This window comes from Xiphophorus maculatus, chromosome 13, assembly GCF_002775205.1.
Source record: "Xiphophorus maculatus strain JP 163 A chromosome 13, X_maculatus-5.0-male, whole genome shotgun sequence".
Classification (NCBI taxonomy): domain Eukaryota; kingdom Metazoa; phylum Chordata; class Actinopteri; order Cyprinodontiformes; family Poeciliidae; genus Xiphophorus; species Xiphophorus maculatus.
In genome coordinates this window covers 4,344,448-4,368,954 of record NC_036455.1, presented here as the reverse complement: position 1 = coordinate 4,368,954, position 24,507 = coordinate 4,344,448, and the positions used below count along the sequence as shown (strand labels likewise).

The 24,507-nt window shown below is 38.4% G+C and overlaps 3 protein-coding genes across 4 annotated transcripts; all 3 read left to right on the top strand.

Annotated features, from left to right (window-relative positions):
* The first annotated feature begins 4,531 nt into the window (after positions 1–4,531).
* atp5if1 (ATP synthase inhibitory factor subunit 1) lies at positions 4,532–8,401 on the top strand. Its single transcript, XM_005796436.3, has 3 exons — positions 4,532–4,733; positions 7,907–8,019; positions 8,106–8,401. Exons 1-3 carry the CDS (start codon positions 4,662–4,664, stop codon positions 8,245–8,247), a joined length of 327 nt encoding a protein of 108 aa, XP_005796493.1. The 5' UTR covers positions 4,532–4,661; the 3' UTR covers positions 8,248–8,401.
* An 890-nt stretch (positions 8,402–9,291) lies between these two features.
* Positions 9,292–17,997, top strand: hnrnpr (heterogeneous nuclear ribonucleoprotein R). Of its 2 annotated transcripts, XM_023344925.1 has the most exons (15): positions 9,292–9,469; positions 10,144–10,304; positions 10,393–10,511; positions 10,610–10,717; positions 10,819–10,932; positions 11,164–11,340; positions 11,566–11,701; positions 11,815–12,020; positions 12,096–12,245; positions 12,330–12,451; positions 12,967–13,505; positions 15,283–15,343; positions 17,013–17,073; positions 17,269–17,385; positions 17,535–17,997. In XM_023344925.1, the coding sequence occupies exons 2-12, from the start codon at positions 10,148–10,150 to the stop codon at positions 15,297–15,299; spliced, it is 1,845 nt and encodes a 614-aa protein (XP_023200693.1). In that variant the 5' UTR covers positions 9,292–9,469; positions 10,144–10,147; the 3' UTR covers positions 15,300–15,343; positions 17,013–17,073; positions 17,269–17,385; positions 17,535–17,997. The 2 variants fall into 2 exon arrangements, with proteins under 2 accessions (XP_023200693.1, XP_005796494.1); XM_005796437.2 differs by lacking the exons at positions 15,283–15,343; positions 17,013–17,073; positions 17,269–17,385; positions 17,535–17,997 and having other exon boundaries at positions 9,293–9,469; positions 12,967–14,397.
* A 791-nt stretch (positions 17,998–18,788) lies between these two features.
* On the top strand, positions 18,789–21,437 carry dnajc8 (DnaJ heat shock protein family (Hsp40) member C8). Its single transcript, XM_005796439.3, has 9 exons — positions 18,789–18,878; positions 19,235–19,336; positions 19,712–19,768; positions 19,927–19,993; positions 20,174–20,268; positions 20,354–20,425; positions 20,523–20,614; positions 20,729–20,804; positions 20,887–21,437. Exons 1-9 carry the CDS (start codon positions 18,807–18,809, stop codon positions 21,004–21,006), a joined length of 753 nt encoding a protein of 250 aa, XP_005796496.1. The 5' UTR covers positions 18,789–18,806; the 3' UTR covers positions 21,007–21,437.
* Positions 21,438–24,507: the final 3,070 nt, after the last annotated feature.

Below are 24,507 nucleotides of genomic sequence, written 5' to 3'. Positions count from 1 at the left end.
TACTTTGGTATTCCCAATATGAATAATTTCTTTAAAAAAACAATGCATCTGTAAAAGCAGTTAGTGCCTGTAGAATGAATGCAACTTTTTAAAATGATTACAACCTGCAGTAAAATCTGTTTTGATTCAAAAATATGTGTTATAAAAGTAAAAAGCCTTTACATTTTTTTTTTTTGCAAAATTCTCTTTTTTACAGTTTTCTCAGTTTGTCTGTCTCTCAGATGTTGAATAAAGCTACTTGTTCAGTCTTCAAATCATTGTGTCACGTGCATGTCAAAAAGTTTTTTCACTTTTTTTGAAAATGTTGCATCAGATTTGGCACGTCCATGCAAGTAATGATGTGAAATTCTCTGCTGTTTCCTACATTTTCAATTGCATATGTCATGTTGATAAAATGTTGATGTCAGGAGGAACAGAACGACTGGACTGTAATTCTTACAGCACTGCAAGGAAGATGTCTTATGTTCCCATTTTTGCTGCAGTGCTGTCTTTTCCTTTCTGTATTATATTGACGTTTTCTGTCCACACCTTACAGTTTAAATGTGAATCTTGCCATTGATCTCCCAGAATTACAACTGACAACTTGTCATCAAAACTTTAGCCATAGTTTACATGCGAACATCCCACCAGAGTACACTGTTATGTTGACGACACACTAATCAATTTGACTGTCTTTTCCGTACACAAAGAAAGAAAGACTTGTCATTCTGATTTGCTGACATGTTCACTGACACAGATTTTCACTTTTGAGGAATGAACTAAGGATTTTGAGAAAGAGATTAGTTATGCAGGTAGTCGGTGGCATTTTGCCGTTTGAACGAACTGTTTTGAGAAATGCACTTACTGTTTTGTAATTGTCATGGATGATTCGAAAAAACTTGCAATGTTCTCAGACAGTCAGCAGGTTCAGCATGTAATATCTGAGCTGCAACTCCATTGAAAAGACCTTGTATGCAGAGAACACAAAGAATCTGGACCCCCTCCTCCTTTGTCAGTCCTGGTAGTTGCCATAGTAACAGAGGCAGCAAACAGGCAGCTCATGAGAGCTATTAACACCAATGTATTTCAGCTCCAGCAGACCCTGAGAAAGACAAAGCCGAACGCACATGAAGCAAAGCAAGTTGAGAACTGAGCAGGGTTTATTCTCCAGATTTAAATGCTTACTGAATTATTCATCTTGGTGCAATTAAGTTTGCTGGATTAAATCCCTCGAATGTAGGTCTCGTATTATCAGAGGAAACATGCAGCTGTGGCTACTGATAGTTTTAGGAAACAGGCTGGATAAATAATACTCCACTTACAATGTGGAAAATGTTCAATTGAGATTATCCAAATGCGTTAAATGGCAGATTTCCATGCGTGAAGAGTGTAATTTTGAAAGATTATTACAATTATGCATTTTAAGAAACAATGCATTCCAAGATCTCCACACCAGCACAATCTAATTATCTCTTTCTACGTGTGTTAAAGTCCTGAACAGAGCAAAATGTATCAGCCTGCTCTTATCCTGCAGGTTTGACTGCTGAGATGTTCTTTGAAATTATTGATGCTGTGGCAAAGGAAAGCAGACTACAAGCTTTATCCATGACAAACATGTGAATTTATAAAGCCTGCAGCAATAAAAAGCTCTGCTGATGGAATCATGCAAATTAAATTCAAAATGCTAGAAACAAGCTTTTTAAATTATTTAAATGATCATCCTTGCAGGCAGAAATTATGAAACAGGACCTTGGCATTGTACCCCTCTATCTCATCTGTATGACCTTACTCTGTCTTTGCTCAGGTTAGAGCTGCTGGCAGCATACAATTTCCTCTTGCAACACTTGAGCGCGCAGCTCAGACAGCATTTAGGTAACTGGCTGCTGTGCATCCGGTGGACCGGAAGTCCATATATGGTCATGGATAGAAAAGAAGAGCAAAGAAACATGGAAAAATGTTGCAGAAACAAACTTTATTTAGTAGATATACAACACAGATTGTAACACATGTAAAACTAATGCAGCCACATACAATATGCAATTATACATTAGGTAAATTATGCAAAAATTATACATTTACTGTCTTTTTGTTTTGCATCCAAAATAAACTGAAATTGAAATATTTCTCTCATTTCCGTGCATTTATCAAATGCATCTGGAATTTTGTTTCATATGTAGACATCACGTCTTCATGTTTGGTCTCTCGCTCTGCACATAATGTTCTGCAAACGTGAAAAAAAAATCAATCTGCTTTTGTAACAAAATGAGAACGCTCTCTGTGATATGTGGCAGAGAAGGACAATATTGTTTAATTTGATTACTGTAATAAGAACTTGATGTTTTCATCATGACTGCACAAGTTAAAATGGCAAACCTGGATGTGCATGTGTGACAACGCAAAATACATTTTGGCTGCAGGTTTTACAACAAGAATAAAGCATGACTAAACATATAGACATACAGTCAATATTTCAGTTTACTTTCTACGCATTTCACAGTAGATGCTCTCTGCTTGCACAAGTGCACACTGCCACCAATTGTTGCAGAGCTGCTACTGCCTCATTTGGGCTGCTTCCTGTCACATCTGAGAAAAAGATGTCACTCAATAATCAGAAATAAAATGTCGGAAAAGAAGCTAACAGCACAAGCATTTCTTCAGCTGCCCGGTCCTTTTATCCCGCTCTATCTCTAAGACCCAAGCCGGCCTTCAACCTTTCGGTCTTTTGTGTTTCTCCTTTCTTTATTTACAGGCCAAGGATGGTGCACAAAACGGTGGGGCAGCAAAGCGCTTCCACATCATCAGGGTCATCTCTGGGCTCAATAGAATGACACAATGCAGCACGTCATCAGCACAAAACCCCACGCCAGCACTGGCTCGTCGACCTTCACCTCCCGTGGATTCAGACGATGAAACGGGCTCGTCAGTGATGGTGAGCTCATGCGGCTCTGTGCTGGGCTGAGCTCTGTTGGGCTTTGGGGTGCTCTTCATCAATGGAACTCCAACATGACTCATCTGTACTGAACACCCACCTCCTGTCCTCGCAGTGCGAAGCCTGCCTTTGTGGTGCTGAGAGTGTCTCATCCAGCACTTGAGAGACGAGCACCCTCCGTATATAATTTGTATTGCTTCAAACGTCAGTAAAATGACATCAGACAGAGGGACAAATCTGTGAAAAGAAACAGAAGGCTGTTTTCCCACTTATCTGCGTTAGATTTGAAGGAATTCTTCCTGTGTGAATAGAAAAGATTTAATCGCCTCCACAATGGTCCGGAAGCTAAATTATTGCTTGGAAAGAAGAAAGAAAATGTCAATTTCTTTGTTTTACCTGAGATGTAAATATTATTTCAAATTAAATCTCTGTGCAAACTTAGAAGGAATGTGCAATTATGAAAATATTCAGAAATTGTGTCCATCAGGAAAAGATAATACCTTGCTAAAGTATTCATACTTCTTTACTGTTGTCTTTCTCAAAGGCTCTAACAAGTTTTCCTCCAGTATTTAGTATTGTCCATCTTCCCTGCTCCTTTGTAGAGGAATGTAGACTTTAGCTATCAAAAAAATTGACAATCAGAAACATGTACAGTGGCTAGTTTTACATTTTGCCACATTAAATTGACACATTTGGTTAAATGATGTTTGGACTTTAAGAGATCGCCCACTGCAAAATAATGCATGTTTTTGAAGCAGAAGGGAAGGCATGAATGATTTTCTAAAGGTTTTGTAACAAACAATCTTTACAGTGCAGTGCATGTGCAATCTTTCTTTTCAATCAAAAAGAATGTGCCACAACTAGAAACTTTAAAAGTTGCAAAACAGGTTGCCAGCCAATGGCAGGGCAGGGCAACACAGAGACATACATAACAAACAACCATGCATGCACACACTTATATGTTACAATAATTTACAGAGACCAATTAGCCTAACAGTCTTGTGTTTGGAAGGTGTGAGGAAGACAGAGTACGCATACATGGGGACAACATGCAAACTCCTTGCAATTTGACCCCAGGAGCTTCTTGTTTAACAAGACAATGGGTAACTACCAACTATACCACCGTGCAGCCTGCAATAAACCCGATTAAATACAATTAAATTTATAAAAAGTTCAAGGAGTATAATTTTTTTTTCTGCACTATTTATTTTCTTGATGATCCATGATGTTATGGTCACATGTTCCTGCAAGGCGCTATGTTATCATGCTGTTCATTATATACAATATAGTGACAGTTGGGTCAGGCACCTGTACAGTGGCTAGTTTTACATTTAGCCACAGTACAAAACAAAACGAAAAATAAAAATGAACTGAGTTTGGAAATAACCTGATTCGTTAAAATCATGCATCTATTAACAAAGCAGTGTTGTTTATTTTTTGGTATTATTTGGTGTTGGTTTTTTTATTATTATTATTAAAACATAATTAAGTACATTTAAATGTGTGTAAGTGCTCTCCATTACACAAATCTTTGCAACATTTTCAACATAAATTCCTCCACTGTAGTTCTCCCCCTCGCTATGCGGTGGCAGCGCTGAGCAAACACGCTCCTCTCTCAGTTGGAGTTTCTCCACGCCCAGTTTAGAGACGTTTACTTCAAATTTCCGCTTTTCTGACCCGAAGTTGTTGGGTTTGGAAGGTGGCCCAGGTTTTGCATCTTTTGAGGCGGAATTTAGTTGTATCTGACAGGTTCATGGCGCGACTGTTTCTGAGGGGAAGTCTGCAGAGGTGCATCGCCACCCAGATCAGGATGTCATCTGACCAGGTAAATGGGGAGAACTTGTTCCAGGAGGTTAGCATTAGCTCGCCTAGTTTACCTGTCACTCGACAACAAAGTCGATTTGCTGCTTTGACACTTGCTTTACACTGTACTTGTTATATTATTTGCGTCATGAGTGTTTGAAGTAGATTTTTTACAAGGATTTTACTTTTTAGCCAGTGCGTAAAAACCAATTACTTTTGCATTAAAAATATAAAATGAAATTAAAACATTTGAGCAATCTCTCCTATCTTTGTTTATTATTATTTAAGATTGCCGTTTTTGTATCCATAACTCCAGTCCTGTTTGCCCAGCAGTCGATTGTTGCATCTTCTGTAGAGAGTACCTTCAAGTTTTCTCACACTGTGTTTGAACAGCCACTTTGGTCAGCAATCGATGCAAATCTGTTTGTTTATTACTAAATATAGTAAAACCAACAATAGTAAAGGCTGCATGCATGGCTTTGGTTTAGCCTCCCCACCTCTGACACACATTCCAGCAGCTCCTCCCCAAGCAAACGTACACAGTCTGGTTTAATATTTGGCAGTGTTGCATGTTCAACTCTTCTGCAGTCAAATGTTCTTTTTACATATTATTAAAAGGATGTGTTTGAAAGAAAGATTAAATAAATAATCAAAGGAAAATAGGCAGTTTAAAAACGGGATTTCCTCCTGTGCATGCTTTACTTCGGATTTAGACAGAGTGTGGGGTTTTCATGTCGAGGCATTACCGTAACTATCGGAACACATACGCGCTTTAAATGTAATGACTTTTAACTTGACCAAGTAAATATGGTTATTGACCAAAATGCATGCTGTTGCGTTTACTCAGACATGAATCTTAAGATTGGGGGAGAGGGAAGAACCAAGTTGGACTTTGACCAAATAAGTCACACTTTAAACATGTATGCAGCCAATGTAAGAGGTATCCACCAAGACAGAAAAAACTGCACTGGAGCACATCTAACTGTGCAGAACTGTTCTGTATGCATGCCCACTGCATATAAAATAGCAGTGCTCCTCCTGTCTGCAGAAGTAACAAGCTACAGGTTGTGAAAAGTCCACCTGTCTCCCTTCACCTTCATGACTTCGGCCCTCAGGAGAGGCCAGCATATGTTGCACTCAGTCTGAAAAGCTTTTAATGATTTGTCCGCTGTTGTCAATGCAAGTAGTGCACTGAAATGCAAAATGACCCAAAAAATGATTTATCTGGTTAGTTTAACAAGGAATATTAATTGGTGTCTGGGATCATAGATTTAACAATAAGATCTACTAAAATAATTTATAGATACAGATTTGATTCTTCTTCATGCTACATTTTGTTAGCCTAAGCATTCAAATAATTTTTACTTAAGTTTTACTTATTACACCAAATTTCAATAATTGTTATTTCAAGGCACTGCACAAATGGAATGGTTGAGTTTGCAGAAATTCTTCGTTGTGTCCAATAATATGGCAGTAGTGAAGAATATCAGCTCCATATTAACAAGAATGATAAAGCTCCATAAATGTTGTTGCTCTTGGATTCGCTGGTAGGCTGGGCAACATTAACCCTCAGACGTGGAAACTCTGGTTTACGGCATCTTGCTTACAAGTGAGAAACTCTGTATCTTTTGTTTGTCGTTTTGCACACTGATGAGGCTAACTAACATACTATAATCAACAAAATTATAGAATAGTCTACTGCAGCAGAAAAATGCTGCAGTAGACCTCATATGTGAGTTGAAATGGACCATTCACATGCATCATTATTATAGTTTCTCTCTAATTACTGCAGGGAGCATTTGTAGGTTTCTTGAAACTGGGTGTTTGAAAGCAGGAAAAGCAAAATAATTGTGGCACCAGGTGATTGATGGCTTTTTTTAGGGGTACTTCTCTCTTGCCTATTAAAAAGTGCTGCATAGACAAGAGTCCAGCCTAATCTGCAAACCTCCACATGTAAGTCTCTCACACTGCTTTGAAGCATGCTGCTTTATAAAGGACATTGTTTTTCTGATGATTTTGGGACCATATTGAACTACAAATTTGATTTTTTAAAATCTCATAATATGCACAAGGTATGGGAAGATTGTATTTGTAAATGCTCTCAACAATTCAAGCCAACTGAGGACTTGAAGTAGTTGAGCAAAAACTGGGTCAGCTTTTGTGCTCACAGTTCACAAGAAGCAGCTGCAGGTGGGAGCTATTCTTCATCATAATCCATTTTTTTCAGGTTTCTTCTGATTAATAATAGAGAAAGAAGGTCAGCTTTTCTTTTTAAGCCAGAGAGGAGAATTTCTATTTTTTAATCAATATTTTGGTATAAAGTTGGACAAGAGTCACAGATTACCTGAAGACAGTTTAAAAGTCCACTAGAAAAATACAGAAGTAAGTCTTACTCTAACTTTTAAAGGGGCAGTATTATGTAAAATCCACCTTTTTGAGATTTACTTTGTGTTATAATGTTATTCCCTAATCATAAACATATCTAGAGTGTTGCTTTGATTCTTTAATGTATGTTTGAGAAATCCTTTTAATCTCCCGTGGCAACCATTCAGCTGTGCAAAATGCCTGAGTGGACCTAGCTCCGCTTTTGAGACAAAGCTCCTCCTTTAAGCTGCAGTTTCCAAGCTTCTAAGTCACCACTTCTCCACAATTTCCCCACTCAGCTCCTTCAGACTAGCCAGCAGCGATTAGCAATCACCTGGTGGAATTGGGCATCTGCTGAGCTCACTGTACAAACTACTTCTCAGTGCAACGCTGGCAAAACATTGTTAAAGGGTTAACAGAGGAGTTATCTTGCGATGACTTCCTGAAGGCGAAGTTTCAGAAAAAGCAGGAGTTTTTGAAGAGACAGAGACCCAATTTCAGGGTGTTGAGCTACAAAATAAAATTTCTTATGTCATATTTCATGTGTACAGCATTTTTATAACAAATGAAGGTAACATCGGTACTTATAAAATGGCACCATGCCCCTAGAAAATACATAATAATGTCCCTTTAATAGAGAACACTTGAGTTTTAAAAAAACTTATCCATAACACAAAGTGTCAACTGCATAAAAGATTTGTTCTTTGAAAGGTAATATTAACTACTCATCTGAGAGGGACATTTTATTTGTAATAGAATTAAACCCCTATGGATTGTGAGACTCAAATAATCAAACAAATGATTTAACTGAATGCTTTTTGTGTCCATCAGTTTGGTGAGCTGGGCAAAGGTGCAGGGAAAGGTGGAGGAGGTGGAGGATCTGTGAGGTCGGCAGGAGGCGCGTTTGGAAAGCGGGAAGCGGCAGAAGAGGAGCGGTACTTCAGGTGAGCCACTGGTTATCCTTGCAGTAACTGCACTAACCTATGTGCCAGGTCAGCCTTTTAACCCTCTGAATTTTGTTTACTTGCAGGGAGAGGGAGAAGGAGCAGATGGAGGCTCTGAGGAAGCACCACGGAGAGGAGATTGAACATCATAAAAAGGAGATTGAGCGACTACAAAGAGAGATCGACCGCCATAAGGGCAAAATCAGAAAGCTGTCGCATGACGACTGAGGCAGAGAATCCTACTCTGACTTATTACCCGAGTGCCACCACTCGTTGAATTTCACTCGTTTCCTCTCCTGGTCAAGGCAGACCCTGTGATCATAAGTTGTTATACTGACCTCATTCTAAGGGCTGAAACAATAAAGTGATTCATCTTCCTGAATTGTCAAGTTGTCAGCTTATTTAGTGTTGTTAGTATTAGAGAAAACTCCAGCTTGTCTAGTGTGTATAGAACAGAGCTGAGCTGCTAATCATCCATTGTCTATTCCCACTTATCAAAGGTCTGGTGCACATCTCCATCAGTCATTGGTGAGAGGCTGGATACCCTGTGGCCAGTTTATCAGAGATGCAGGATGAACTACAGAGTACACATATAATCACCACTAAGGGCCATTTAGAGAGACAAATTAACCTAACATGCATGTTTAATGTATGTTTGAGAAACTACAGAAAACATGGTCTTGCCAAGCTGTGTCATAGTTCATCCCTTTTATTAAGGCCTTAATAATGAAACCCAGGTTTTAGCTTTTCCACAACTTTATCTCTGTCCTGTCTGCTGTGTTCCTTGGTCTTTGTGAAGTTGTTGGTTTACTATTGTTCAGTTTAGTTCATAAAGCAACTGTATTTGTATTGAGATTAAATTACAGATTTTACTAATGAGGTGATTTGCAAAATTTTTTAAGGGATACAAGAGTAAAGGAGGCTGAATACATTCATGCTGCATGTTTTAGATTTTTGTAAAAAAAAAAAAAAAAAAAAATCACAATACAATTTTTTCATTTTGATAAAATTTGCTTCTATTTGTGTCTTGGTTTAAATGTTTAATGCACAGGAAAAGTGTAAGAATGCACTCGTTATAATTTTTACTTTTAAAATTGCCAATGTTTGTAGACGAGTGCTTCCGTTTAACGGCCACTTTCTTTGCTGCTGCTGTTTCATTTAAAGATGTTCAGTTTAATTCTTCGCCGCATGAGGGCGCCTGTATTCGCTTTCGATAAAATTCGAACCCACCATACACTCATTGCCCTTCATCAAGTCTCGTTCAATGTCTCGCGATGGTTGATGAGCGGCTGCGTTGTTCGGGCGAGCCGACGACGAGACCGTTGGTGTCTGGAAAATTGTCTCGTGGGTTCAGCACAAACACTCGTCCTTCTGCTGATTTACTCCGTAAGAGATTGAAAAAAAATTCACGTCCTGAAGTGCGTTGCAGTTGACTGCCTGAATTTGACCCGTAAGTTTTGCTAACTACCTGTTTCTGCGCCCTTTGTCTGTTTGGCTTGTGGACGGTGTCTCTCGGCACGGTGAGGCCTGTTAGCTTCCATACCTAGCTAGGAGGCTAGCGACTGGTCCTGCTCTCGGAGGGAAGATGGAAACGTACTTGAACGCTGCTAATGTGCTGAAATATGATAAATAAATTATTCGATCGTTTGTATTTATAATCTAGGTTATATAGTATCGTATGCTGGGTAGATCTTGCATAAGAAACATGTTCGTTTAGCTTAGTAGCTGGCTTGCATGTGAAGGGGGCGGGACTGTAGGTGCCGATGGTTTCTCTGAGAGCCCGGGCTATTTTAACTCGAAACGGAAACCATACCACGTTGCTTCAGTTATTAAAACTATTAAGGTTGCTCAAACTTTCTTATTCCACACTTCTATTATAATAAGGAAACCCCAGATTAAAATATGGATTTTTGATAATTGGGTTCTTATAGCCATAAGCTGAAATTATATTATAAAAATAAATTCTCTTTATTTTAAAGAAAATCATAAAACTTTGCTGAACCAGAATTTAAGATTTTTTTTTTCCTACTACAGTCTTGTTTTTATTTTTAGGAATTTCTGATTCTACATTGTTTAGACCAGAATAAGATTTAATCACTTGTTTTTATTTTATTTTCCTTGCAGAAGAATGGCCGCCACTGAGGTGAATGGCAGTTCTGCTCCAACAAAGGAAGAAGAGGAACCCATGGATGTGACAACAACACATACAGAAAATTATCAAACTCTGCTTGATGCTGGGCTGCCTCAGAAAGTGGCTGAAAGTTTAGATAACATCTTTCAGACAGGTGGATATTTAAAACTGAACAAAAGAAGAATACAAACATTCAAGTGTGCTTCATTTGATTGTAGCTAATATGTCATTTTTTTCTGCAGGGTTGGTGGCATATGCTGATCTGGATGAAAGGGCTATTGATGCTCTGCGAGAGTTCAATGAAGAAGGAGCACTTACCGTGCTGCAGCAATTTAAAGAAAGTGACTTATCCCACGTTCAGGTACCTGCTTAGTTTCAGAGTTTTGCTTTAGCAACAGTTTTTTTACTTACTTTTTATTGCTATCTGTACTAATTTGTGTGGATATTTTTTCTTGGTAGAATAAAAGTGCTTTCCTTTGTGGAGTCATGAAGACATACAGGCAGCGAGAAAAACAAGGAAGCAAGGTCCAAGAGTCAACTAAAGGTCCAGATGAAGCAAAAATAAAGGTAACCTAAATGGGATTTATAGTGTAGAACCCCAAGAGTAAATGTTTACGTCACATTCCCCTGCAAACATAGTTTTATTATTTTTTTGTATATACGTTTAGGCTCTGTTGGAACGGACAGGCTATACTCTGGATGTGACGACAGGGCAGAGGAAGTATGGCGGTCCTCCCCCTGAGAGCGTGTTCACCGGCACGCAGCCAGGGATCGGAACTGAGGTCAGTAGTTGGTCTAAAGAAATAACATCTGTATTGTAGCCATTATTGAAAGAAAAATTCTAATTAATTCAAACTTGAATTATCTATAACTAAAAATATTTCTCTTCTGTCAGACGGATAAGGAGAAACTAAGAAATCTGAAACCAACACTGTTAACCTCTGCCTGATAAAATGACTTCATCATAGATTTCAATATTAAAGCTTTAAACTTGTATTTTTGTTCTCATTCAGGTGTTTGTTGGAAAGATCCCCAGGGATTTATATGAAGATGAGCTTGTGCCACTGTTTGAATCTGCTGGTCCCATCTGGGACCTGAGGTTAATGATGGACCCCCTATCTGGTCAGAACAGGGGTTACGCTTTCATCACTTACTGTAACAAAGATGATGCGCAAAAGGCTGTGAAGCTTGTAAGTAGTTGTTGTGCAATCAAACAGAGTGATTTTTGTCGTTCAGCTATAACTAAACTGATGCTATTTTTTTCTAATAGGATGAGCAATGACCATTTATATTTCTTTTTTTTTGTTTGTTTCTTTTTTTTTAGCCTTTAAACATTTTTGAAAAACTGCTTTCAACTCAATCTCCTCTACCTGAGATTTTCTGTTAAGATTTTGCAAATGTGTTTTTGTTTCCAGTGTGATAACCACGAAATTCGCCCTGGGAAGTATTTGGGAGTGTGTATATCTGTTGCAAACAATCGCCTGTTTGTTGGATCGATTCCAAAGAACAAGACAAGAGACAGTATATTAGAAGACTTTGGCAAAGTCACAGGTTTGTTCAGTTGTAAAGAATCAATTGTCTTTTAAAAACTCATAAGTTTGCAGTTGGTAATAATGATAGGCATTTGTGTTTGTAACAAAATATGTTTTTGAATTATGTTACAGAGGGGCTACAAGATGTGATCTTGTATCACCAGCCAGATGACAAGAAGAAGAACCGGGGCTTTTGTTTCCTCGAGTACGAGGATCACAAATCCGCAGCTCAGGCGCGCCGCCGCCTAATGAGTGGAAAGGTCAAAGTTTGGGGGAACCCAGTCACTGTGGAGTGGGCTGACCCTGTTGCTGAACCTGACCCAGAAGTCATGGCAAAAGTGAGCGGTTCACATTTAAAATCCATTCCCAGTCTTATGTTTTCCAGGAACTTACCATACTTACTGTAATCACAGGTGAAAGTGCTCTTTGTGAGAAAACTGGCTACATCTGTGACAGAGGAGCTTCTGGAGAAAACCTTCTCTCAGTTTGGGAAACTAGAACGAGTGAAAAAGCTGAAAGATTACGCTTTTGTCCATTTTGAAGATAGGGATGCTGCTGTAAAGGTAGGAAATTTTTATTTTTTGTTTGAAGGATTTTTGTGTATTTGATTCTGTTAAAATTAGTAATTAATTGTTAATTCTGTTCAGGCTATGGAGGAAATGAATGGTAAGGAGCTTGGAGGGGAAGAAATCGAGATCGTCCTGGCGAAGCCCCCAGATAAGAAGAGGAAAGAGCGCCAAGCAGCCCGTCAAACCACCAGGGGTGGCGGGTGAGTCAATCACATGATTGATGGGGCTTCAGCTAATGATTACTTCAGTTATCAATTACTCTGGTGATTAATGGAATTTTTAAAAACTGGCAAATTATGCAGATTTAGCATTGAAGCACTTATTTTATACAATACTAGAAATACATTAAAATAAATAATTCAAGTTTAAAAAAAACATTTTATTGCCTAAAATGCAATAGCATTGCTTCCATGTATGCTAACCGGGTGAAGCAAAAACTGCCACTAGAGGAGTTCTGAGAAAACCATATTTACAGACAAAGCAGTTTTTTTGTGTTGTTTTTATCTTTATGCCCAACCTGAAACTTCCTTGCATCATTTTTGCTTAATTTCTACTCTGAGAGTATTTTTCTTGCAGCAAATGGTCTTTTTTTTTTTTTTAAGTCTGTTTGCTCCAGTTAGCAATTAATCAATTACTAAACTAGTTGACGATTAACTGTTTCAGCCCTAATGATTGGTCAGTTGTGTGACAGATCTAATATTTATGTCCCCCACAGGTATGATGACTATTACTACTACCCACCTCCTCGCATGCCACCACCCAGCCGAGGTAGGGGCCGTGGTGGCCGAGGGGGCTATGCTTATCCCCCTGATTACTATGGCTATGAGGACTACTATGATGACTACTATGGCTATGACTATCATGATTACCGTGGTGGCTATGAAGACCCTTACTACGGCTATGAAGACATGTACAGCATGAGGAGCCGTGGTACTCGCCCCACCAGGGGTGGGCCTCCTCCTCCAAGAGCCCGTGGCGCTCCTCCAACACGAGGCCGGGGCGGCTTTGCCCAGAGAGGGCCACCCCTCGGTGGCCCGCGTGGCGCTCGAGGAGGACGGGGAGCGCCCTTCCAGCCTCAGAGGGGCCGTGGTCCTCGCGGTGCCAGAGGCAATCGCGGGGGCAACGTCGGCGGAAAGAGGAAGGCCGACGTATTTAACCAACCTGACTCCAAGCGCCGTCAGACCAACAACCAACAGAACTGGGGGTCCCAGCCCATCGCCCAGCAGCCCCTGCAGCAAGGGGCCGACTATTCCGGTAACTATGGTTACAGTAATGACACCATGGAGTTTTCACAGGATTCTTATGGGCAACAGTGGAAGTAGATGCACCTAAAGGTATTTGGCAACAACAAAAAAAGAGGAAAACTACAAAAGAAAAAAAAAGGAGATTGGCCACAATTTTTTGATTGACTTTTTATTCTTCTTATTCTTCATCCCTCATGAAAAAAAAATCTGTATATACATATATCTCAGAAAAATGGACAGACTGCAGAATTGGCTCAAGACGATTGGCTGGAAATCCTTTTGGCTGAAGAAATGAACGTAACCGTTGTGGTCATTTCTTACTCCTGCGGTTACATTGGGACACATCTTTAAAAATAAGTACAATTTTATTGGAAATTTTTGTGCCTGGTCCTTTTAAAGCCAACAAAGAACACTGACAAAAAAGCGGACGTTCATTCTCAAAAATTTGGTTGGACATTAAATACAACACATGGCCTTGCAGGAAGATTCTTGTCCATGCTCCCATTTTTCTTCCCCTTCTTGTACTCCTTTTAATTTGTGGTTTATTATAGTAGTTTAGGATCATGCTTGTAAATAAATGCATATGGTTAGAGCTTCGTATTCATTTCTTTTGCAGTGGTGGAGAAAAGAATCCACCAAAGGAAAAAAAAGAATAAAAGTTTTGTAATGTCCAAAGTGTACGCCTAGCACTTCTAGAGATAGATAAATTGTGTTTTCTTTCTTTTTTTAAACTGATAACATAACTTCCATGTTTTATTTCAACTTGCCCCGTAGGAATTGGTTTGGCTTACCTTAAGAGCCATAGCAGTTTGTTCTCTGATGTTATTTGTATTTATAACTTTTACGTTTGTTCCGTTTCAATAAAACTCAGATGAGCATCAGTCCATTGTCAGAACCTCAAACTCAGTGTTGTGATTTGATCTATAACTTCAATTCTTTGATTCAAAAGAAGAATTTTCTTTTTCCCAAGTCAAAATTTTTTTCCCCTCTAGGGAGAACCGCAAATAAACTTGAATTGCAAGAGTCCAACAGAACAGGAGACCTTGTCTGGATTAAACAGGGTTTTAACTAATATCCTTCAAATGTTTGTTCAGTAACACTGCTGCATTTCCTGCACACACCGTTGTTGATGGTGAAATTAACAATTCACACAAACATTCCCCAAAATTGTTCCCATTTCTCAAACTGTTCTCTTAAACCATCTACCTTCTTCAAATGTTTTCTTCTGCGATTCGAGACACAGGAAGAAGCAGCATTTATCCCTCTGAAGAATATCTGCTGCTTATCAGGTGACCTAATCACATTTTCCAGCTGCAATTCCTAACTGACTTGATGGAAAAAAAAAAGACTTTTCCAGCAGGTTTGTATTTTCTTTAAACTCCCTAGTTGTACACATTTGTTTCAAATATGAAGTTGGTTGCAGTTGAACTCATATTTATTTTATGTGCACCGTAAAATAAATTAAAAGCCGAGAACAAGTTTGAGTAATGGTGAGCACTTAAAACTCTTCAATTCAAAGTGTGACGCACACTGACTTGGAATAGATCTTCTACATTGATTTGACTTGATCTTGTTGCTTTCTGAGAATCTATTCTCTCCTGTTAAAGATGCCAGGGATCTGGCCATCTTGAGGTTTATCATTGTTTAAACATAATCTCACTCACAGAACGCTCCACCTGAGAGAATGTGTTTACCACGACAAATAACAATTCTCTAGCCTTTACCTGTTGGTGTCATTGTTTTGTATTTTGTTTCATGTGTCTGTCCTCTTATTCCAACCTGCCTAGGTGGAGAAGCAAAGTGAGCGGCACCACTAGAGTGAGGAACTCACCTGAACGGTACTTGAGGGTGAGCCAGCCTTGCACAGAGTACTGCCTCCTCTCCTGTAGTTGACTATAATCGCTTCAGAAGCTTGAGCATAAATTTAGTTCTTTGTTTTTTTTTTTTGTTTGTTTGTTTATATAATCTGTAGTTAAAGAAGACTTTTTCTGTTATTGATATTGCTGTGCAAAAAATTGAAAACACTAATTCATAATTTGTTCCAATGCAGCTCAGACTTTCTTGCCATCTTTTAAAAGTCGTTTTGATCAACAGTTCTCCTGTCCTACCAAAGAATGCCTTGGAGTTGCTGTTTTTTTGTTTGTTTGTTTTTTCTTTCATTCACTTTTAGAATCACATGAACATAGACTAGTAGAGAACAAAACGATTGTCAGGCAGTCAAAGACAGATTAACAGCATCTGAGAGTCATTAAAAAAATGGGGAAAAATCCTGCAAACATCTGAAACCTGACGGATACTGTGTTTGGGTTGATTACCCAAGTCAAATTTTTGTCTGTCTGAAAACCTTAGGATAAGTAGAGTTAGAAATACTAAACGGTTCTTCTGGACAGTTGCAACAGAATACATAAAGTTCATTTTTAAATTAGGTTATTTTCCAAGTTGGAGTAGGGAAAAAAACATTCATTTGTTGAGTTTAGGAGCCTTTTTGTTAGTAATTCATCAATCATTTGGTCATTAATCAAAAATCAGCTAATTTTCCTTTGATCATGTCTGATATCCAAAACCAGAAATGAGTTATAAGAACACGAAGAAAACAAGACATTGGTACCTTGATAGATGTCCTGTTTTAGTCTAAATTATTGGTAGAATCATGGACAAACAAATCAGGACAGCTTTACAAGACCACCAGAAAGTCTGAAGAACTACTCTTAAGACCACTTTAAAAGCCTATAAGAAAGTCTGGCTTCTTTGAAACGTTTTTGTTTTTAAAGATTATGCACTAAAATTTTTTGCACAGTAGAGTACCTTTTTATCAGGGTTCAAAGAGGATGAGTCCAAGTTTTCTGTTTAGGCTATTTATAGAACATACCACCAGTATGTATTTCATTGAATCTACTAATGTTTTCACATTAAAACAAAAACAAGTTTGAGAACAATTTTTAGGAATTAAATGGCCCTTGGTTCAGACTCTAATAAAAACCAACATCGCATACTGTCTTGGGTGTGGTAACCAGAATGCCACTGAAATCATGCATACATGTGTTGCATATCTTGGCTCACTGCACCAAAATCACTGCAGCTGTCTGCAAAGGCTTTCTGCAAGTAGGAGGAGCTGGACATTTACCCTTCTTGGCCACTAGGGGTCGCAGCTCGAATGCAACGTGACTAGTGATCCCTTTCTTTGTCCGAGGCAGCTTTTAGGAGATTGAGTTAATTATCAGCTCTGTTCGAAGCAGAGAGCCTTATTATCAGTTTTTTTTTAGCATCATTGGAGAAACGGATTTAAATATTTCAGAGATTGACTGATTGCAGAACAATGACTGCACATAAAAATAGGTGTAATTAGCTTCCAACACCACCAGATGGCAGTATGTGGGCTGCATTAATTCACTGGTAAAAGTGGGGTGCGGGATGTGTGGAGAAATGCAACAAAAGAAGGCTAGTTGTTAATGCTGCGGTGTCCTTAAAGCACATTTTCATATCAGAACTGTGTGTTTATGTTGCCTCTTGTCACCAGGCAGTAAAGGAGCTGCCCACACCCATGTGAATGAGTTCACAGAATTGGAAAGAAGTGATTGGTAAGGCTTCATTATTAACGAATTCTCAAAAAAATCAAACATGTGCCATTTAAACTAATTTTAGATGTTTGTTATAAAGGGTTTGCCTTAGAGAAATAGAATCCAAAAGGGACAACTCCTCTTTCTGCACATGATCTGGTATTGATGCTCATGCTGATTCATCAGCATCTTTCTGTCTGTGTGGCCATGTCTTAGTTCCAGGTCTGAGAAGCGATTTCCACCTGGTGAAAGCCAGATCCATTGCAGGTTTTCATCCACCTCAAGATGCATCTAACAGAGCTCCAGAGTATTGGGTAACCAGATTTCCTAAAGGTAAGGGACAAGGGCGAACAACCTAAAAGCACTTATTCAGAGCAAGATTTACCTTTTTATCTATGTGTATATAGAATGAAAATAAAATATAAGCTTTAGTTTTAGAGAATGGGTCATAATAATAACGAGTTTTCATCTCTATATTTAAGGGAGAAAGGAGGACAAGCAGACCCATCAACATGAAGAAATCTATGCTCCTTATCCAGATTCAAAAATTACTCTTAAAAGGAAAATCTATGGTTTTAATTGTGCTGTATTTATCTAAATTGTGTAATTTTATGTTTTTACTTTAACCTACATTATTTTTGTAACAATTATTTTTTTTATGTTAGAACAAAAGGGGAAATAACTCCCTTCACAATAACTATTCCCAACTTCAACGTAAATTTTAATACATGAAGGCATGAAATAGTCCTAAGTAATCAGTTGCACCTTTTTTTTTATTAAAAAAACAACTTAACATGGGTTGTCTGTGGGATAAATATTGCCTTGTAGAAAGTGAAATAAAAATGAATTGTGCATCAAATTGTAAATACATGTTTCCTTCTGTATTACCGTGTTGTAATATTTTATGTTTATAAATTAAAAACCTTTTTTAAGACATGACTGTGACCTGATACTGGTATTTAGATATCTTTTTTCTTCTTCTTTTTTTTACCAGTTAGCAATAATATTTGTCTTCTTTGATTATTGCAATTCGATGTAAATATAAGTAGGTATTTGGGTTGTATTGGAAAGATCAAGTGTGGATGTTTTGGCTTGCATAAAGCCATATATTAACTGGGCCTTTTAAAAAGTTGTGAAACTCACCATTTGTTGTGAAAACATTACAACTCTGAGCATCCTCTTCAGTCAGAGGCTACTTCCTGGAAGACTGACTGCTACAGGGGAGCCTTCCTTCCCAAATCTCTTTGAACAAACCTTGGTAACTTAAGTAACATTTAATACCCTTTTGGGTTTCATAGGTTTTTGTTGTTTGAGTTGGCACTATGTAAAAATGATAAGCATTATAATGAGCATTCTCACAGAGTAGCTATAGATTTGTAAATGTTGCAGAACGTTTCAGTAAATTAGAAAAAAGGCTAAATAAACTGGTCAGTATACACGGGGAAGTGTTATGGCAACTAAAACATCTTATGAAACCAACTGCGACTTCTGTATTTTAGCATTTTCAGGCGTTAGACGCAAATATTTTTTTACACCAATATGCAACTTTGTTTTGGAGACGGATATATTCAACAGAATAGTTTGTCAGAAGTTCAGAGAGGACTCGTATTTCGTCGTAAATCACAAGAAAAAAACCTGAACTACGAACTGCGATGTCCCCGTATCATCTGACGTCATCGGACATTCGACGCCTTGCCCCTGGAAGGTTTTGCGAATCACGTGACCCACTACGTCACATGTAAACCGGAGCGAAAATGGCGGCCGCTGGAGGAGAGTCTTCCTCTCAGAGTGTGTCGGATGAATTATTTCAAAACTTTTACACCGAGGTATGAAATATTAAAACATTTTCAAAGCTCGCTGCTTTATTTGATTTCTACAAAAGCCTGTGTCGATAACTCGATTGTTCAGGTCATATTAGGCCTAGTAGGAGTGAGCATCAGCTAACGACTAAAGCTAACACTTACTGATGGATTGTATTATCTGCAAACTACTACTACACATTTGTATTATTTCGTACTTGTTTAAAGTAGAGCCGTCATTTAAGGTGAACATTTAGTGTTTCACCTTAGTTCTGTGTTAAAAGACTTTTCTCCATAGCAAACATAAACACAAACATGGTGATTTAAAAAGATATATATATATATATCATGATGGTTTGTGCTGTGCATATGTTTTTCGATAGGTGAAGCAGATTGAGAAGAGGGACTCTGTGTTAACGTCTAAGCAGCAGATTGACAGGTTGCTAAGACCTGGATCATCGTACTTCAACCTCAACCCTTTTGAGGTAACAGATATTTTCTTGTGTGATATTTCATGTTTTTACCGATTTTTTCAAGCATATGATTTGTATTGTTTGATTCATGTCAAATATTACCTTTGAGTCTAAAGAGTTTTGATTTGTTGGAAACAATATGACTGTGTTGGCTCACCTTTTGAATGCAATTTATTGAAAGGTTCAGTAAACGTGGTTCCTTACTTGGAGTTTAAAAATGATCTTAAATAACTTTTTGTACATTTGTAGAGCTAATTTTGAATTAATCATTTTTGGGGGTCTTATTCTGCCTTAAATCCAACCTCAACTTTATTAGGTTTTTTTCTTCATTTTTTGTTATTTTGCCAAATGCACAGTAAGTGTGATTAGCTATTGGTTTTATTTCAGGTATTGCAGATTGATCCAGAAGCAACAGACGAAGAGCTGAAGAAAAGATTTAGGGCGGTAAGAAAAGATTAGTTTTTTATTTGTAAATTTTAAATGGAGTGAACTTGTATACCACTTTTCCAGTCATACTGACCAATCAAAGTACTTGACACCAGATGGATAATCAGGTATAGACTGGATGTTTTAACCTCTATCTTCCTCTTTTTATTGCATAGTTATCCATTTTGGTCCATCCAGACAAAAATCAGGATGACCCAGACAGATCACAGAAAGCCTTTGAAGGTACAAATACTCCTGTCCAGATATTGCTTGCTAAAGATTGTAGCATTATTCAGCTTTATCCTGCTGTTTGCTTTTAACAGGTTAAAGCAAACTCAGCTCTCATTAGTATGTGTCTGTAAAAACAACAATTTTTGTCGGTGAAGCAGCTGACCCACACAGCTATATCTTATTGTTTCCCAGTTGTGGACAAATCATACAAACTCTTACTGGATCCTGAGCAGAAGAAGCGAGCAGTTGATGTGATCCAAGCAGGAAAAGAATATGTGGAGCATATGGTGAGTGGCATCTGTCAGCTTACCTGCAGACACATTCCATCAGTTCCCTTTTTGCCTCTGTTCCATAACATTCTGTCATTAACAGGTAAAGCAGAAAAAAAAGCAACTAAAGAAAGATGGGAAACCGCAGGATGTGGAGGAGGACGACCCTGACATGGTAAGTCAGTCAACTTCTAAGGGAATATTACCCGGTTGACCAATTATAAATACAATATATAGATATTTTGTTATGCTCTTTTGTTTGTTTCTTCCAGTTCAGACAAGCTGTGTACAAACAAACCATGAAGCTGTTTGCTGAGCTTGAAATAAAAAGGAAGGAAAGGGAAGCAAAGGACATGCATGAAAGGTAGAGGGTCATGTATTTAGAACCTGGATGTTGTCGTGTGTAGGACTGCATAAAGGTTTATTTAAATGATCCACATGTGAGTTTTTATATTCTTAATAAATCCTATTCAACCAGGAAAAGGGCAAGAGAAGAAGAAATCGAGGCAGCGGAGAAGGCAAAGCGGGAAAGAGAATGGCAGAAGAACTTTGAGGTGAGCTTTGCTGTGTTTATCCATACTGGGAACATTGAGTTGATTTTTGTAGTTTCAATAATTTCATTTTAAAATTCTGCAGGAATCACGAGACGGACGTGTGGACAGCTGGAGGACCTTCCAAACCAAAGGAAAAAGCAAAGAAAAAAAGAACAGGTCCTTCCTCAAACCCCCAAAAGTTAAGATGGAGCAGAGGGAATGATGCTGGAAAACTGTCAAAATAAAGTCATTTTCTGTGAATCCCCACCTTATTGTCTGCAGTCAGTACAGTCACATTCTGATGCGTCACATGACAGGTTCCTTATCCCGACAAATGTAGTTTTGTACTTCATTTTCTATTGTACATACTTGTGATTAGTTAGAGACGATGCATCTTCCATTAATGTAACTCAAAACGTCTTGTTTTTCAAACCCTAATAAAGCTTGATCTTCAGTCTACTTTATAAAGTTGGGAAATGTTTGTTTTGGTAGCACAAAGTTTGGACAATGCATATCTGAAACGATAAGTGTGTCAGCTAATTTAGGATATCAGCATTTCAAGTGCTAACTGTACTATTGGAAAAAAAGTAAAGTCTAAAATATTTTAAAGTGTCGAGAGTAAATGTATTTGTCTAAATAAAGATGCCAAACACTCATGGTGTAGTCTTTACAGTTTATATTTAATTAGAAATACAAACATTTCTGATCTGGTTCAGATTTTAAGCTACAAACCTGAAAATCTTTGTTCATATATATATATATAAAAAAAGCTACGTTTATAAACTTATTGTATGATTGGCAAATGCATAAATGCAGTCCAAAGACTTTTCAAGTGTACAAACATGTCAAACGACATAAGCTGTTTTCCTTCTTTCCATTACAAAACAAAATCAGTCACTTTAAACAGATTTCTGCAGCAGGTCTCCTTGGTAAGAGAGCTTCCCAGAGCTGCTGACGGTCCTTAGCTGATGCACGTCACATAACTTTGCACTGCTCTCCGCCTGCAGCAGAGACTGCAGGAGATCCGGCGGCGCCTCCCGTCAGCCCGTCCAGACTGAGGCCCTGGAAGGCTCCGAAGAACGAGTCGTCCTTTGTGGCTGCCGGTTTCCTGCCTGCAGGGGTGTGCTGTTGGTAGGAAACAGTCACAATCAGGATTATAACCTATTAAACAAAAAAATGAATAAAAATTCTTTATTTACCCTTGGAAGGCAGTGGTGGCTCCTGAAGTGAGTGTTCCGTACAGTTCTCTCAGCGTTCTTCTTGGCCAGCATAGCCTGCTGACGTTTCCTTTGGCAAACAGCACAGAGCCACATTAGGCGCAGCACATGGACAAGCAGCTTATTCAGGTACCATACAGCCCTATCCTTATTAAGCTCAGTCTGCCTGGCAAAGAGTCTTAGCCAGATAACAAGACAGTACTGTATGGCTTATTTATACTGTCTAAAAATAGAAGATTCTAATAATAAATATTCAAAGATAAAACATTTCCCGTCCTTTCAACATAGACCAAACTTTTTGCCGTACCTCTCCTTCTTCAGTTCCTCCTGGTAGACCCTGAGCCAGGAATCTGGGACCTTCTGGCTGCTGCAGGGAAGGCTTCTCCTCCGGCTGACGCTCTTCCTGCGGGTGAAGCTGAACCTGCGGACGGACTGGCTCCCCTTGCTTCTTCCTCTCTTTTTGGTGTTTTTTGTGCCAGACACACAGCTGGTGAACTGCTTCAGTGGAGCTCCCAGCGACATGAGGGAATCCATTTCCAGAGTCGTCGGCGTGTAGATTTAGCTTCAGATGGTCTCTGTCAGACTTCAAAGCAAAGTCTACCTGTGGGGAGATGAAAATGTCCAGAAATGAATCAATAAAACACACCCTAACACAATCTATTCTAGTTTAACTGTTTTATTTAAATATAATTTACATCAGATTACTTCAATAAAAATAAAATCTACTGACCAGTGATGTATCCTGGACCGTTCAGCTCTGTTATATCTGTAAAAGCAGCATGTCCAGTTGATGAGCCGTTCCCTGTTGTTCTGCTTGTTCCTCCTCTCTGTCTGGACTTCGTGACGGTTCAACTGATGACTTTGCTGGTCTTGAAGGACTGATAGGATTATCTGAAGACGCATAAGACGTTCATCTCATTAAGAAGAGTCACAAACAAATCTGTGCCGGAAAAAGACCTGTGTTTACAGCTGCCAAGTAAAAAAAAACAAAAACAACAAAAAAACACTAACCTGTAAATCAATTTTGTATCTAAATGCTAACATTACTTTAGGAACTGTAATTTATTTAATCAATTTAGTTGAGCAAATATAATATAAAAGAAAACTGACAAAACTGTGTCATTACAAGCCAGACAGATAAAACTTTAAGACACTCAAGGACAGAAGGTGACGCTTTGATGACGCAGGAGGGATTGTCTTTTTACTCCAAAGACGTGTGTTTTCATTGACTTGAGGCAATAAGCGCCCACATCGTTACGCTGAGTGACTCATTTCATTCACAGGTTCATTGACTGAAGGAAATCTGTTGAACTCAAGTCTGGAAAGAAATGACGTTGTCCTCACCTCCACAAATCCTCGGCAAAAGCCGTATAGTTCTGCTGGAGAGACAAGTCTGGCGTTATTAAAACTTCAAAAACTGAAGCTGCAAAAGTGAAAAGTGGACCTGCTCACATTTGATTGCGCTATAGTTTCCTGGGGGTTTATGGGACAAAAGCAAAGGAGAGCAAAATTGTGATATTTCTTTCCAATAAAAACCCGAAAGGTCTGGCATGTATTTTTATTCAGACCCTCTCAAGCCAAGATCAATGAAAATGAAAAACAGTTTGCACAAGAATAACAGTGGAAGAAGTTGCTCTGGTCAGGTCAGATGAAACTGAAATACTTTTTCACCTAAATACAACCAACCTAAATGCCCAATACTGCAGCAGAAAAAGCTAAAAAATTAAATATGGTAGCAGCAGTGTCAGGCTATGGGGATACATCTTGGAAGATGGATGGAGCAAAATAAACAGAAAACCAGAGAAAACAAAACAACGGCACTAAATTATGCTGTGGAATTATGGTGAAATGATTTCGATCAAAAGATATACATCTGTTAGAATAAAATCCAGGAATAATGGGCAGATTACCAAAGTTGGTAGAGATGTAATCCTAAAGACTGGAACTACAACTTATTGACTCCTGGGGAACTGTATAAAAAGGCATGCCACACATTTCAGTTTTATTTGTAAATTAAAACCATGGATCATTTTCCTTCTACTTCACAACAATGCTCTAGTTAATTTTGGTGTCTTGCATACAATAAACTTTACATCAAAAGGCTCTAAAAGGTGTGGATACTTTTACAAAGCAATGCACTTTTAATGCAAAGCTAAGCTTAAAGTAAAACAATGTCCGATGTAAACAAAGCCGGAAGGTGCCACCTCTAAATATTAAGTGAGTTATAAATAAAGAGAATGTGAGAGGTCAATAGAGCAACAGGAAGATTACCAACAGATGGACCAGGTGCGCCGCTTCCTCGACTTCTGCTGCTGCAGATCATCCACATTTCTTAATCCCTGGCTCATGACACGGCTGCTGAGTTTATTTTAGGAGAGGAATAAAACAGAAGTTATTTCCAGAAGGACTCAACAAGACACCATTGAAATAAGATTGTAATAATTACCGAAATATCTACAGGTTCAGACTTTAAAAATATCCTCAATATGAGCTTTGGATCAATTTTG